Genomic DNA, 15,838 nt, shown 5'->3' with positions numbered 1-15,838 from the left:
AGGGGAGACTAACTCCATATTAATGCCCATGATTTTGGAATGAGATGTTTGACGAGCAGGTGTCCACATACTTTTGGTCATGTAGTGTAGCATTGCACACACACAGACACTTTAAGAGAGTCAGCCCTCAGAGCCTAGGGGCTGCTCAGAGAACAATGCGTTCCCAGCAAACTGAGCATCATGATGGCTAAACGGAACACATCACATCGCTACTCATTCATGCACATACTCACCCTCATGCTTTTTCTGTCATCTCCCTAGCTCGCTCACTTTTCTCTCAAAGGCCTGTATTTGACATTTTAAGCACTAATAGAATTCATAGTTTTACCTCTTCTATTTTAATCATGCAGTATATTCTGTGCCACATGAAAGACAGATGATTGTACAGTGTATTCAGTGTGGATATGCATTTCTACACTATCATCATGTGTTATGATCCTCTCCCCAGTCAGTCACAGTGTTTTAGGCAGCACAATGGAGGCTTTGAGCTCTGGAGGAGTGATGAGGTCCTAATTGGAACCATCGTTTGGTTTAGGATGTTTTCTATATCCTTTATCCTTCCACCAGCCCTCCTTGTCTTTCTTCTAGTCTTTCTTTCATCTACAAACACACGCTACCAATCTGTTTCAGGGGTTCTCTGGCGAGAGGGGTTTTGGCACTGTGATTCATCTCTTGGGATTTTGAAGACTTTGAGGACCCGCCCCCTTTTCTTTTTGTGCATGCTTCACCTCATATATTCTTCCCTCTGATTGGTTTCCTGGACTGTCACTCAAGACAACTTTTTTTCATCATCTCCCTTTGTTTTACCAGCCAGCTGGACACAACCCCAAGTCACACTGGGGAGATCATTATTTCCATGTCTAAACTTCAAAGCAACATTTTCATACAACTTAACTTGCTCCCATCCATCCATCCTCTGTGATAGGTTGAGAATATATAGTGTGGAACCTTACTGATTCAGTTGAAGTTTGCACTATAAATAATACCTTATCAATGTGGTCTGTCTCCCCTTGAAGCAGCTCACTTCCCAGGCAAGGAAAATGAATAAATAGGGGCAGAAGTTCTTCCTGGAGTTCTTAATAAAGCAGCATAGCATGAGACGTGAACGGGTGGAGTGGTTGAGGGGTCAGTGGGTGTGTTGACTGCGCACGGCTCGGCTGCATTAAAGGGTCTTTGTAAGCCAATTTGACTCCATTCATTTGTAATAATGTCGAGAGCGAGAGATACGCTGTATGTTGTTCTTAGGGCCTGTTTTGGGGGGCTACATGGGTACAGGAGGCCTCATCAGTCTGTTTGGGCTCCTGCCCAGAAAGACTCCTGGTGCTGGGTGTAGTCAGGACCCCATAGGCATGATTAGGGAAACCTTCTTTAAAGCCCAACCCTGCTTGGAAAATTGCCCCTAATGGTAATAGATGTCTTAATAACTGATACAAAACAAGCTTTTTATTAGGTAATTAATTACTCCCTAAATACGTTCTACCCTACTGTAAAGTTACGATAAGATAAGTGTGCTGGCCTTGCGCTCGCTCAGCAATAAACGATTATGGGGCTTTTAAGACCGACAAGCACATAATCTAGGAAGGTAGTAATGACATAAGTGTAATTGTGATACACAGGGAACTGCTGAATCAGCCTATAAAAGGCATTCGCTCCTCGCTGTAGAAGTGCTAGGCAGAGTGGCTCTGGTGTGTGTGTGTGTGTGTGTGTGTGTGTGTGTGTGTGTGTGTGTGTGTGTCGAACACAAACACACTTCTCATCATAGATCATGTCAGAGCTCTATTCTCCCAGGGCACCATGAGAAAAAGGCAAGCTCAGCCTGTGTACTGAGCACAGTGAAGAGTGTGAACCAGACATCAGCCATGGCTGCTGCTTACCCCCAGAGACAGCCAAACGCACACTACCGTTCAAAGGTTTGGGGTCACATACGTATCAAATTGACCTAATTTCACTAATGTGAACATGAATCACATTGATTGAGATGAAAATACAGCACACAAAAAAGCCCCCTTTCGCAAAATAAATCAGGTCATCACAATAGGCTAACACACAATGGAAGCACTGCGGATGCCCTTTCTGTTCACTAACATTGTATTGCTATGCTAGTGCTCAGTTTCATCTTGTTCCTGTTAGTTCTTGTAAGTTGAACTGTCATCTGGTTGTGGGCCAGGTTCTCTTTACCTCTGCTGAAATGCTTGAGGGTAGAGACAGGGCAGAGTGTCCGTTGGGAAAGGGAGACCGGGCCAGGGCTTGTGCTTTTTCCCCATTTACGCTATCGTTCAAAAGTTTGGGGTCACTTAGAAATGTCCTTGTTTTTGAAAGAAAAGCAAAAAAAATGTTGTCCATTAAAATTACATAAAATTGATCAGAAATACAGTGTAGACATTGTTAATGTTGTAAATTACTATTGTAGCTGGAAACGGCTGATTTAAAAAAAGAAAATTATGGAAAATCTACATAGGCATACAGAAGCCCATCATCAGCAACCATCACTCCTGTGTTCCAACGGCACGTTGTGTTAGCTAATCCAAGTTTATTGACTGCCCCCTCTCATTGAAGCCACTAACGTTCAATGCCAACCACAGTACTACAGGCATTGTTAGCAGGAAACAGGATCCCCCATTATAATCATATAAATAAAGAAAAAATACCAAAGACAATCATGGTACCAATAATAGCTTCTAATTCATACATATAATGTCCTTGAACCGATTATTTTAAAATCGTACACAGAATAAGTTATAGGGATAGTTCCGCTGCTAATGGCAACCTGCAATACCTCGGTCAGCCTTTAACTTGAGTTGCTCAATGATAGGAGGCAGCTGAGCTAGCCTGCAACATCACTTCCTGGAATAGCTCATACTGCTGATGTTATGTCTCCATGAGACGACATCTTCAGACTTTATTTGGCTTCAATGCGCTATTCGTATTCACATAGGGATGAATGGTGTCACGTAATCGTTGGCTTTGTCAATTCATATATACAGTCATTTGTTTTAATGCAGAGATAATCCATGTCGTTAGGTAGGGACAGACCCACACACAGCCCTCAGGCTGGCTAGACTACAGAGGCTCCTCTCAGTCTAAACGCACACATTACCCAGCGTGCACCACTGCTCCATCCACACAGGGGGTAAAGCCCATTTAACTTTATCAGATGTCAGCGTCCTGGAAATTAAATGACGAGAAAAAATAAAGTTCCCAGGGATGTTTTGTAATTTAAATATAGACAGGCCTGTCTGTGAATTTTCATCAAGGAGGCAAATGGAAAACTGGATATTTTTCCTCCACAAACAGCAGCAGTCAGAAAATAGCTCTGCTCCTCCTCTGGCCCATGCTGAGAGGAGAGGCTCGTCTCGGGTCGGAAAACAAACTGTAACGTGCCCTTGTTGTTCTCTTGGCTGGACTTTAAAGGAGCTCCTCAGAGCCTCACCAAAGCATGACGGGAGGGAGACATCTGGAGGAGGTGTTAGAGAGGGAGAGAACATAAGTGTTTGTGTCCTAATAAACATACCACGTCCTCCAGTGCAGTGAGCTCTAGGTAGGCAGAGGTCCAGATCACTGAGACCTAGTGAGGAACTGGGGTTGTAGTGACAAGTAGAACACAAAACATAGGCGAGAATGTAACATTGATGTCTTGGTGACTATGGGAGCGTAACAGTGTTTGTTTCCTAATAAACATACTTTTTGTTCCAGTGCAGGGAACGCTGAGTACTCAGAGAGAGCTGGCTAGGTACAGGGTTGTAGTGACAGAGGACGTTAGCAGTAATAGAACACAGGCACCAGAAAGGAGGCTTTAGTGTCTCTACTAGGGTGCAGTCGTATATATGATATACAGTGTGTTCTGTGAGGGTCCATGTGATTGTGTCCTTAATACGACGTGTATTTGAACACTCACTGCTCTTGTCATACCTTCTCTGTCTCCTATGAGGCCATGCAGTGATGTGGCTTGTGTAGAAACTATAACGAAGGAAACTCAAATATAACTCTGCTCTCTTTCTCTGTGTATTTCAGCTGGACCCCCAGACGGTGCAGTCTAAGAACTGGCACATGGACGTCATAGAGATGAATGGGGTAAGGGACATTTTAGGAACATTTGGGACCAGTTTCCCGGACCGAGATGAAGCCTATTCTTGGACTAAGAAGCTCTTTCAATGTTGAATCTCCACAGAACATGCTTTTTAGTGTAGGACTCGGCTCACACTGTGTCTGGAAAACCAGCCAATTCCTAATTCCATTGCTGATAGTTTCAGTCATTTACACATCTCAACACTGTTAATAGAAGATGACTGTTGTTAGGGATTATTGTGTGGATATTGTAACGAAGCTTGTCGTTACAGTTGACCAGGGCCATGCAACGTTATCTTTACCAGCTTGGCCAACTCTCTGATTGCTCCGGAACGCGGCGTTTTTAAACAGCCGTAAAGTTTAAACATCTTACACCGCTGGATCCACTTACACTCCGGAATGTTGTGTAATGGTCAGAAGAAAGCACTTGGAAGCTGTGTATTTTAAACTAGGGACTACAGATCAGCTATGAAGCTAAAAGCTGGTGCAATGTTTGCTGTTCGTGGTCCCTGTCAAATGAACCAATAAATATGCAGCTTGTTTGACGCTTTGTATGTATTGTCTCCCACAGATCAAAGTGGAGTTCTCCATGAAGTTTACGAGTCGGGACTTGAGTCTGAAGAGAACGCCCTCCAAAAAACAGAGTGGGGTGTTCGGGGTCAAAATCAGTGTGGTGACAAAGTAAGCCATGTTGATATTTTGTATTCAAACATACCTGCAACTACATGATAAATCTTTCTGCTCAGTTTATTACACTTCTAGCATCAGCATCACATTGTTGACCGTAATCTAATTACAGTCATAGTACTGCAATATCAGTCCTGATGAATATTGTGGCTGTGTCCCCCAATAGGCGCGAGCGCTCCAAGGTGCCTTACATAGTCCGCCAGTGCATTGAGGAGGTGGAGAAGAGGGGGATCGACGAGGTGGGAATCTACAGGATCTCAGGGGTGGCCACCGACATCCAGGCCCTCAAAGCAGCATTCGACACCAGTAAGAAACGCTCATACTGAGACTACTTCAAAGCACACCTCAGTCTTCATCAACAGAGCCAGCATTTTTTTCCTGGCCATGGGATCTGACCAGGGATAACTCTTGGCCCTATATATAAACTATAACCAGGGCCATGAGTTTTTCCTGGTCAGGTCACGTTATCAGGAATAACTCCAGACCCTACATTATCAACACACGCCTCCCTCTGTGAGCTGTCCTGTCCTTCCACTCTGTTGTACTGTGGGCCGGGGTCAGACTACCAGGCCCATGGCAGAGGGGCTTCAGCCTGGCTATAAACAGAGAGAGTTGTGGGAAAGGACAGGAAGAACAGAGGTCTGAGGAGCCGCAGCTGTCAGCTGTGTGTTGTCCTCCCTGGGAGTCCCAGATCCAGGTTGTGTCCCATATGCCACCCTATTCCCTATATAGTGCTCTACTTTTGACCAGGGCCCACTATGTAGGGCATAGGGTGCCATTTGGGACACATCCTCAGTCACAGCCCCTAGACCAAACCAAATGCTAACCTCCTCAGTGTCTCTCTGCTGTGCTCATGTCTCACTGAGCTGAGATCTCCGGTTGTTTGGGTTTTAGAGTGTGGTTGCTTGTTATGTCATCTCTGGAGCCAGAATGATCCGTCTGGAAATGAACTAGTTGTTTGGTTGGGATGATACACTTCCCTTATCTATGTTTTATCCCCCCTCTCTATATACATATATCTATCTATTTATCTCCCCTTCAAAGATAGCAAAGACATCCTGGTGATGTTGAGTGACATGGACATCAATGCCATCGCGGGGACGCTGAAGCTGTACTTCCGTGAGCTGCCAGAGCCCCTGCTCACTGACCGCCTGTACCCAGCCTTCATGGAGGGCATAGGTACGACCTCTAACAGACCACATACATTTATACATCTCAATGCAATATAATATCAATACAATATTATGCTTCTCAGTAGTAACAGAGAGAGGGGTTATTCCATTTTTTATTTACAGAAAATTATACATTTACAAGACAACATTGAAAGGATTGTTAATTTTTGCACCTTAGAGTAATTCTTAACTTATTTTCTTCTCTTTTCCCTCTCCTCCTCCTCCTGTATACTCCCCATGTATCTTCTTCCTGTATCCGCCTCCTCTTCTCCACAGCTCTGTCGGACCCTGCAGCCAAGGAGAACTGCATGATGCATCTGCTGCGCTCTCTGCCTGACCCTAACCTCATCACCTTCCTCAGCCTGCTGGAGCATCTCAAGAGGTACACACACACACACACGCACACGCACACGCACACGCAAGGGGCCAGTAACTACTACTGGTGACAGTTTGGGCCAAATTAACAGGCAGCATAATACGTGCAGAGTGTGTTTTGGAGGAGTTCTGGGCAGAATACGGTCCACATGTAAGTGGTTCTTTAAGCCTGTCATAAAACTGTAGTCTGGAGAGCTTCATGAGGTGTGCTACTGTGACCGCACCACACTCAATAGCCACTGACTGACCGCCCGAATAAGACAGAGAGGACAGGGGGAAAAGTCATCAGAGTGTACAGGCCAGACCCTGTGTGGTCAACAGAGCTAACAAACACACACACACACACACACACACACATCTAGCCCTGGAGAGGAATCAGCATCAGTCTGCACTGGGCCTTTTACGCCAGACCTGTTGTGGTGAAGGTAAGGAGCTAGACCCATGGTCCAGTTGAAGGAAACGCATTAAAGTCAATGAAAAATGACTTCACTGCTAATATGACTTCTCCACTACTATTTTGTCTTTGAAAATAGCTGTGATGTTTTTAGATGGCCGACCATGTGCTACTTAGTCTCTAAAGGCAGTGTAGAACTACATTGGATGACATCATGGTGGTGCCTGTTAAAACTGCCTTCAATTAGAAGGCCATGTTAGAGCAGGGCCCAGCCCAACCACAGACTAGTAACCACTGGCATGGGCAGGAACACTTAGGAAACACTTATGGGTCTCCTCCTATCACTCACATCTGATCTAGAACCAGCTGTCTGTCCTCAGTCATAGTAGTAATGGCCTGCGTGGGGACTTATTCATACTCTGAGTAAAGTTAGTTTTCACCACCAGACGTTTAAAAGATCAGGTTTATGTGTTTGTCATAGTTTCCTAACGCGGGTCTGACAACATTAGTCTGAGAGTATATTATTGTCATCTAGCTCTACAATGTGAACTAGAGGGAACTAAGACTGAGTTTAAATGTGTAGTGCAGCCGTGTCAATTTCAGTTACACATTACTTCACTCTCACGTCTCCTTACAGAACTTAGTGTTCAGTTAATCCTTGCTGTAAGATTGACACGTTTGAAAAGAACGCTGGGAGCCAGGTGTATCACCAGGGAAGGTGTTTAGTGTGTAAAGTTGCGACACTGTAAAGGGTAGTGAGATCTCAGAAGTTGGCAGGCAGGAAGGTCCATAGAGAGAAATCAGATTTCTACCTATTGGCAGGCCTGAGGTCAGTTCACAGGCCTAGCGCTGGGTCAGATTCCACTCTTCTGCACCATGGAGACCTTATTATGGTCTAATCCCAGTACAGCTCTCACCCAGCAGTACACTGCAGTCAGTCAACAAGAACGTACACAGACTACTCTCGTAGACACGCTGAGGACACCTGCTGGAAGCTCTGCTGAATTTCAAGTGTGATATGAATGGCTCTGCTGTTGCTATGGAGAACATTTCTATAAGTTACAGCAGATGGTAACTTAGTTCAGACATGGTCCTTGTAGAAGAAACACACACAGAACACACTGTGCTGTACTGACAGTGATTGCTTCAGAACATGGGTTATCATAGTAACAAGGCCAGATCAGAAAACATGTCGCATAACTCGAAAAATAACTAATACCGATCTGTCCCTGTGGTCACTGTAGTCTGACTGGTCTATCTGTCTGTTTTGTGTTCCAGAGTTGCTGACAATGAGCCCATCAACAAGATGTCCCTCCACAACTTGGGCACAGTGTTTGGCCCCACCCTGCTCAGACCCTCTGAGTCCGAGGTCACCAAGGGACACATCACCCTGGCCACTGACATCTGGTCACATGACGTCATGGCACAGGTCAGTGTGACTTGGGTGCGTATATCTGTTTGTGTGTGCATGTGCGTTTGCTTGTGAGTATGTGTGAGTTAGCTGAGGGGGATATGTGTGTTCGAACCGTGTCAGTCTGGTCTGGTTTCCCAGCTGGATTTAGACTATTTGGGAAGCCCCTCCTGGAGCTCTGCCCCGTGCTGAGAGAGAAACCACTTCCTGTTCACAAATTACTTATTCTAGGCCGTATATAAACAATGACTACTGTAAATCACCATAAAAGCCACAACACTAACAGTAGAATGCCATATTTCATCATTACTGTAAAGACTGAGAGACAGTTGTTTGTGCAGTGGCTTATTAAATCTCCATAGTAGATAGATACTCATACAGATAATTAGTTATCATGGAAAGATGCTTACTGAGTCACCTACAGAATGTGTAGGTCACATGGCCTCTCTAAGCTCCATATCCTAGTCCTTTTTTGGTTATAACTATGATAATTGGTATTTATATGAAACAACATTTATTTTTGGCTCAATCTCTCTCTTTCTCGCTCCCCATCTCAGGTCCAGGTGTTGCTGTACTACTTGCAGCATCCTCCCATCTCCTTCGCTGAGCTGAAGCGGAACACACTCTACTTTTCCACTGACGTTTAATCTCTTGGGGGTCCGGAGCGAAAGACTCAACAGCAAATCCCCCACCCCCATACCACCCAGCTCCCTTTTAAAACTGGACAGCCCCCCCAGCCTACTCTGAGAGATGGAGTCAGACGTGGAGGAAGAGAAGAGGAGTCACGGTGCTTCCTCTGGATCTCATAGTCACGTCTTCTAGTATCAGCGGAGATAGAGCAGCGGCCCCTACATTACAGTACATCTATCTGGTGAAGAGCAGGGGTGGAGGGAACAGCATACCTCTCACCTCTAACCTTTGACCCACAATACCCCATCGGACAGCCACCAATATGGGACCTCTCTATCTATCAGTGAGGGGTTAGAGGTCGGTCTGGTATGTTACTGGGTCACTGTTGGTTGTTTGGTCTGTTGGGTCCTCCAGAAACCAGCTCAATGATCCTGAAGCTGGTCTGTTATTTACTCCACCTTCTTCTTCTCTTTTCTTTCTTTCATAGGCATTCCAAGAAAATGGCATTTACATATTTTATAAATATTATTTGTTCAATAAGTCCTTTGTTTCTCTCTGGCTTTGTGCATGTGACGGAGGAGGGCTGTGTGCTTATGTAGAAGTGTGTGTGTGTGTGTGTGTGTGTGTGTGTGTGTGTGTGTGTGTGTGTGTGTGTGTGTGTGTGTGTGTGTGTGTGTGTTAAAGCAAAGAGCTGAGGACTGTTTGCGTTTCCAAGCCGCCAGTAAAGCCATGTCAGTGACTGGCCACTGTCACATTTTTTCTCCATGTGTAAAGACTAGAGAGCACAGCCCTCCCTCTGTGTGAGTTTTGGCCAAATTCACCCTATTTATTATAAATATATATATATTAAGTGTGCCTGTACAGTCCAGGAGCTGGTTTCCCAAAAGTATCTTAAGGCTAAAGTCATCGTTAGAACAATAGCCTTAAGATGCTTTTGGGAAACTGGGCCCAGTGCAACTAGAGAATCGCTCAAAGGAGTCCGTTGTTTGAAGTTTTTTGAAGTAGTGATGTTTTTTTTTTAAGTTTCTCATTCACAGCCAAGGTTGGCTGAGCTGTACTGAAACGATTACAGGAACACAAAGTGTAAAATCTGACGGTTGATTCTAAACCTCTTTAAAGAAAGAAACATCAATCTGTGAGATGAGGGTTATGGGAAAAAAATCACACACATTTTTGGAACATTTGCTTTTTTCTTGTCAATCCATTGCAAGCCTGTTCCTAGTGTCCAATGACACCAGTTAATCTATAGGATTATTGTGTAGTTTAATGCCCTTATTGCATGTTCAACTTGTCAATCAAATCAGGCTGGGTAACGAAGGTAGGTTGTCACTGCTAGTTTGCGGCACCGGCAATCTCCTCCCATCAATGCTGTACAAATCCAACCTTTCTGCTATCTAGCCTGTGACATATCTTAAAATAAGCACTGTTAGATGAGTCCTATTTGATATTTTTAATATGAGATTAAAAGAAAATCAAATGTTGTATTTTACTTTGAGTATACTGTATTAACAAGGGTAAATGTCGATGTGAACTTTTCTTTTTTAGTAAAATTAATAAAAGTCTACCAAAACGATGTTGTTTTGTCATTTGTCGTGCAGTTTTATTGCAACTAATTCATATTTTAAAACTTTGTATATATTTTTATTTGGTTTGGTGCAGCATACTGGACTTTGGGATAGTTGAAAAGTGACATTCATGTATTGGAATTTTATCAGTACTGTGCAGACTCAAGATTGCAGTGCAGAAAATAAAGTATTCTGAATCTTTTGAGCATGCAGTTACCAAACAAGTCATACGAATTGAAAAATGAATTCAAAGCGGTAACAATTAGCAGTGGCTTGTGTGTTAATTGATATCTGTCTCGGACACACCAAACTCAGTTCATTTGGCTCGGTTTATATTATTCACCACAATGAATGAATTTAAAACATCTGTAGAACTTAGGTGTTAACCCTGGTGTCATGCCAAAATGTCCAACCTGGCCCCATTCCATCATGGCCACCTAATCCTCCCCCTCATTTCTTTGTGTATTTTACCCCCTTTTTCTCCCAAAGTGTCTCATTGCTGCAACTCCCCAACGGGCTCGGGAGAGGTAAAGGTCGAGTCATGTGTCCTCCGAAACAAAACCCTTATGGATTCTGTAAAAATGTACATAAAACATTGATCAGTGTTACCACGTTGCTTTTATAGTAAGGCTGTTTGAGTCAGAATGTAAAACATTGAAGGTCCGAGAGGATCACTTTGGTCAAGTAGTTCACAAGTAGTCAAGACCACAGTCTTTCAAAGTGTGCTGTGTTCCAGTGGTGGGAAAAGTACCCAATTTTCATACTTGAGTAAAGGTACTGTAATAGAAAATTACTCAAGTAAAAGTTAGTCGCCCAGTAAAATCCCAAAAGTATTTGGTTTTAAATCTACTTAAGTACCAAAAGTACATGTATTTGCCAAAGGAAAAGTATAAATAATTTCAAATTCCTTATTAAACCAACCATATGGCACCATTTTCTTGTTTTTTTTTAATTTACGGATAGCCAGGGGCACGCTCCAACACCGACATCATTTACAAATGAGGAAAGTGTTTAGTGAGTCTGCCAGATCAGAGACAGTAGGGATGACCAGGGATGTCTTGATAAGTGTGTGAATTAGACTATTTTCCGGTCCTAAGCATTCAAAATGTAACAAGTACTTTTGGGTGTCAGGGAAAATGTATGGAGTAAAAAGTACATCATTTTCTTTAGGAATGTAGTAAAGTACAGACCCCCAAAAAACAACTTAAGTACTTTACACCACTGCTGCATTCTGGGGCAGAAAAGTGACTTGTGGCTACAATACAACTGCATGAACTTTACAAAAACCATGTGAACATAAGTCATGAAATGTTGACTTCGTCTCTACAGTTGCTCTTCAACTTCATTCTGAAGCCATTACAGGCATTGTGGGGCTCTATTGTCAACCAATCATTAGGGTGTTTCTGTTTGACCCATGCAAAGACATGACAAACCAATTCATGGGTACAGTAATATACAAATAGATTTAATAATGTATACACATGATTCCATATGGTGTGTTATGGGTGTTGGAGACATGTTTATTTCTACATTACAATGAAAACCTTTTATAAACAATGACAACACTGCCATGTTGAACTGAGCGCTGCTGTAGCAAACCACAGCATCCGACTTTCGGCTGTCGCTCATGCACCTTCGACTTTTGTCCTTACCACTCAAATGCGGCCATTGACTTGGATTCAAACTTTTTGATGGACTCGGACTTAATTTCACCAGGCTTTATTTTACCCACAAAAACTAAACGAGAATAGCCAGCTCTCGACTACAACCAAAAAATATGGACTGACACTGATTAGAGGTTCATCTCAATGACTTCACTTTTTAGATAAAGACAAAGCCAGCATAACAAGTGGGCCACATAAGCCTGGACTGGCCCACCCTGTATGACATCACTGTAAATACAGGATACAGTCAACAAAAGGTCAAACGTGGAATTGTCCAAGTGTAGATAATCCTCATGATAAAATGCTCCATCTGCAGAGCAGTGTTATCAGGGATGTTTTTTCTCTCCACGAGGTATAAAGTCTGTTTCTGGTCCAGAGGGACAGTGATCCCTCAACAATAGTTCAAAGGTATAGAAGGTGGTTTTCACCGAAGATAGTACTCAATGGCAGCAGAGAAGGCAGCGAAACCTCCACATCCCAGCACGCCAGCCTTCGCCCCAGCTATAAGATAGGAGACAATCAGTGCTTGACACAATTACCTTTCCACAAAATGATATTAATGCATGAGACATTTGAACTGACAAATGAAGTAGATAACTCACCTCGAAATCCTATTGCTCCCCCAGTAACACAACCACTGTAGACAGCATTCTTCCAGTCTGACTTTCCCCTGTGCTGTAATGTAAAATACACCACAAGGGGGCAGTATGAGACTGACAAATACACAATACAGTATTTCCAGTAGATGTCTTCACGGTTTCAACAGACCCGAAATTCCGAGATCAAATTCTGACTTGTGTCTCGGATCTGGGTCAGTTCTGATATAATTGCTACAGGTCTCAGGAATGTGCAATTAAAACCTATTTACTGACTAGACTCGATTGGGCCCGTCTTCTTAATTTAATGTTTGTGTGATGAGAACTGCACAAGCTTGTTATCTTTGTCAGCCAATTGCAATTCAATAAACTGTATTGCTCATGTCCAGCTGAAACTGGTTCCGGCAGCCTTGCATGTATTTATTATCAATTGTTTAGTCATTATAAATGATTTAATAATCTAAACCAGTTCTTTAGCCTATGCAAAAAGTATTTCATTTTGATGAGACATTCTCATTGGCTAAATTAAGTTATTTTAAATGTTGAGCTCCATATTTACTTTAAGGTTAAAAGTAGGCCTGTTGTAAAATAAATCGCATTAGCCTATTGCTGCATTCGTTAAGTAGGCCTAAGGTAGGCCGTTGTTGGTAATGTTAAGGTTTCATTCTGTTGAGCCATTTTCGTTGGCCAAATTAAAGTTCTGTCTGTAATGTTGTGTTTACCGCAATATAATAAATAGAATGACTGGTAGGCCTACTATGCTACTCGCACTCAAACCATGAAAAGGAAAGAAAAAAGGGCAAGATGCAAAGGTTGATTTAATGCCGCAATATAATAACTTGTTAGTATTTTCCCTATAAACAATGACTAGAGTTACTTTTGATATTACCCTAATAAATGTTAAGCAACTTTTGTGAAGGTTTGGTATGGTTATTATTAGGCTTAGCTAGGCTACTGCAGGCATATGATATGAATGTGTAGTGCGCACCAGCACTACAACTGACTCCGACAGTTGAACTTGAGGAAGAAAGTTTAAGCCTACCATAGTTACTCCTTTAATCTAACGATATAATACTTTATTCAACATTTTCTGATTGAAAATTAACAAATTAGCCTCCTATATGCCTATATCTGTATAGCAGTAGTAGCCTATTTTATCAGGGAGTCATACTAAGACCAAGGTCTCTTTTACAGATGAACCTTGAATTACAGAAAATACACATCAATCAACCTATCTGACAAGTAAGGCCTATGCATGTCGATAACATGGCACCTCTCTGTCTCTAGGCCTAGGCTTGTCCCCCATATATAAATTAAAAAATATATATACACATGACTATCATACATAGGCCTATATGCATGCAATGCCCTGATGCATTTAGTGCTCAAATCTCTGACAGCTGAACTGTGAGTTAGACTTGTTTTAGGAAAGTAAAAACCAATAAAATAGACTGAAGTTTTGAATATGCTACACATCAAAACACAAATAGTTTTTTTTTGCTATTTGTTATGGGCAGTTAAGGACATGTAACTGTGGCTCATTTGGCTAATTTCGCTTGTTTATTGATGGCCCTTTATTGATGCTCTGGCAGTTTCTTTCTCTTCCTACTCTCAGATCTGAATGGGTCTCTCGGATCCGAACCAGCACGATCCTTTCGGAACAGGTCTGACTGTCCTCAGGTCCACTCGGAACAGGTCTGACTGTCCTCAGGTCCACTCGGAACAGGTCTGACTGTCCTCAGGTCCACTCGGAACAGGTCTGACTGTCCTCAGGTCCACTCGGAACAGGTCTGACTGTCCTCAGGTCCACTCGGAACAGGTCTGACTGTCCTCAGGTCCACTCGGAACAGGTCTGACTGTCCTCAGGTCCACTCGGAGCGGGTCTCACTTTATTTATTTATGCATGTCGGGTGGGAAAGACAGATCCATTTCGGATAGGGTCCAGATTTTTCACATTCTCATTGGTATTTCCAGAACCACAATTACATGTTCATGGTATTCATTTCATCAACACCCATTAGCCTAGAAGATCAAAGTTTTGTATTTTATTTAACCATGTTCAACAAATCTCATGATTTGTTGAACATAACTTTGTGGTTCGTGCTTACATATGATTTGTTGATGACAACGTTAAGGTCCCGCAAGTTGTCCAAACATAACAGGCTGTCTTGTGCTTGTGATGCATTTACACGCTTGCCAGAATAAAGATGGACCTAGGGCTGAGTTTCAATATATCTTTACTTCCTCCGGTCCACTGACAATCAACAGACTACTTTCAATTTGCTACTCTCTTAGTTAGCATATTATGACTATTTTCTGATGCATTTCAGCAGAAAAAAAAGATCAGAATCATCCTACCGATTCAATGATGCACTCTGTGCAGGAGAACATTGCCCCAATAACAGCAAAGTTTTTGGCGTAGGACATTCCCCTCTGGCCCATGTCTTTGAGAACCTCTCTGGCCGTGGGTGTTCTCATGGGGTCTTTGGGGTCAAATCCCACGTTGGTGTCTATACCAGCCGTGAACACACCAAACGCTCCCCCAAGAACAAACCCTTTAGAGAAAAGTGTCACAAGATTGTGTTAGCTACAGTAACTATGGAAATAGTACTGTTACTACTATACCTTATAGTGAGAATGAGCAATATTATAGACAGCAAGGGAGATTGAGTGGCTCAACTCATCAGTAAACTACCAACACATTAAAATATCAATCATTTGGAACAACTATGTGCATTATAAATGGTCGGCCTCCTGCATGCAGAGAGAAGCTAGTGTACCTACTGTACTGTAGTTGCAATCAGCTGCCACCATTAGGTAAATGCACGTTGCAACTTAGCCTCTATTGCTCAGGTCGTCCATGGATGGACAAAGCTAGAGGCTAGTTGCAACTGTGAACTGTACAGTAACTCATGCAAATGCATGACACATTTTTAATATCGTCGACAATAGTGAAAGACTGGCTAACCTCCAACACAGGCCAACACCGCCTTGAAAGCACAGCTCTCCATTCCCTGTTCGATCATCTTCTGGTCGTCAGTTTTCATGGGATTGGGAAGACCCCCCATAACGGTCGGATTCAGATCCTTAATTGGCCTCTTCTCCCCGATGAGGTGCTCCAGGACCATGCTGTACTGAAATGTTGAACCTTCATAGCTCCGATCAGCCGAGGTTGAGGCTTGAGTGTCCGACACAGGGGCATTTCCACTACCTACGGTCGCCGCCATGATCAGTGTGTGTGGCTGGTAAATTCAAGAGGTTATTATAAATGGTAGATTC

At 42.9% G+C, this 15,838-nt stretch overlaps 2 protein-coding genes and 1 long non-coding RNA gene across 3 annotated transcripts in view; 2 read left to right on the top strand and 1 right to left on the bottom strand.

Annotated features, from left to right (window-relative positions):
- LOC115148277 (active breakpoint cluster region-related protein) overlaps positions 1 to 10,305 on the top strand; it is a 210,653-nt gene extending 200,348 nt beyond the window's left edge. The window contains exons 15-21 of the mRNA XM_029690221.1: positions 4,012 to 4,071; positions 4,637 to 4,746; positions 4,919 to 5,058; positions 5,797 to 5,931; positions 6,201 to 6,306; positions 7,972 to 8,122; positions 8,662 to 10,305. Of these exons, the coding sequence (XP_029546081.1) occupies positions 4,012 to 4,071; positions 4,637 to 4,746; positions 4,919 to 5,058; positions 5,797 to 5,931; positions 6,201 to 6,306; positions 7,972 to 8,122; positions 8,662 to 8,751 (792 nt within the window). The 3' untranslated portion in view covers positions 8,752 to 10,305. The remainder of the gene's footprint in view (positions 1 to 4,011; positions 4,072 to 4,636; positions 4,747 to 4,918; positions 5,059 to 5,796; positions 5,932 to 6,200; positions 6,307 to 7,971; positions 8,123 to 8,661) is intronic.
- A 1,486-nt stretch (positions 10,306 to 11,791) lies between these two features.
- Positions 11,792 to 15,809, bottom strand: LOC115148858 (mitochondrial import inner membrane translocase subunit Tim22). The gene is made up of 4 exons (XM_029691148.1): positions 15,528 to 15,809; positions 14,918 to 15,114; positions 12,566 to 12,638; positions 11,792 to 12,464 (listed from the first exon to the last, which is right to left on the bottom strand). The coding sequence occupies exons 1-4, from the start codon at positions 15,784 to 15,786 to the stop codon at positions 12,388 to 12,390; spliced, it is 606 nt and encodes a 201-aa protein (XP_029547008.1). The 5' UTR covers positions 15,787 to 15,809; the 3' UTR covers positions 11,792 to 12,387.
- LOC115148859 (uncharacterized) lies at positions 14,176 to 14,458 on the top strand. The gene is made up of 3 exons (XR_003866754.1): positions 14,176 to 14,223; positions 14,255 to 14,394; positions 14,426 to 14,458. It is a non-coding gene; the product is annotated as an uncharacterized LOC115148859 (long non-coding RNA).
- Positions 15,810 to 15,838: the final 29 nt, after the last annotated feature.

Source organism: Salmo trutta, chromosome 15, assembly GCF_901001165.1.
Source record: "Salmo trutta chromosome 15, fSalTru1.1, whole genome shotgun sequence".
NCBI lineage: Eukaryota > Metazoa > Chordata > Actinopteri > Salmoniformes > Salmonidae > Salmo > Salmo trutta.
Note: the sequence above shows the minus strand (reverse complement) of the source record. Positions and strands in the feature narration are given on the sequence as shown.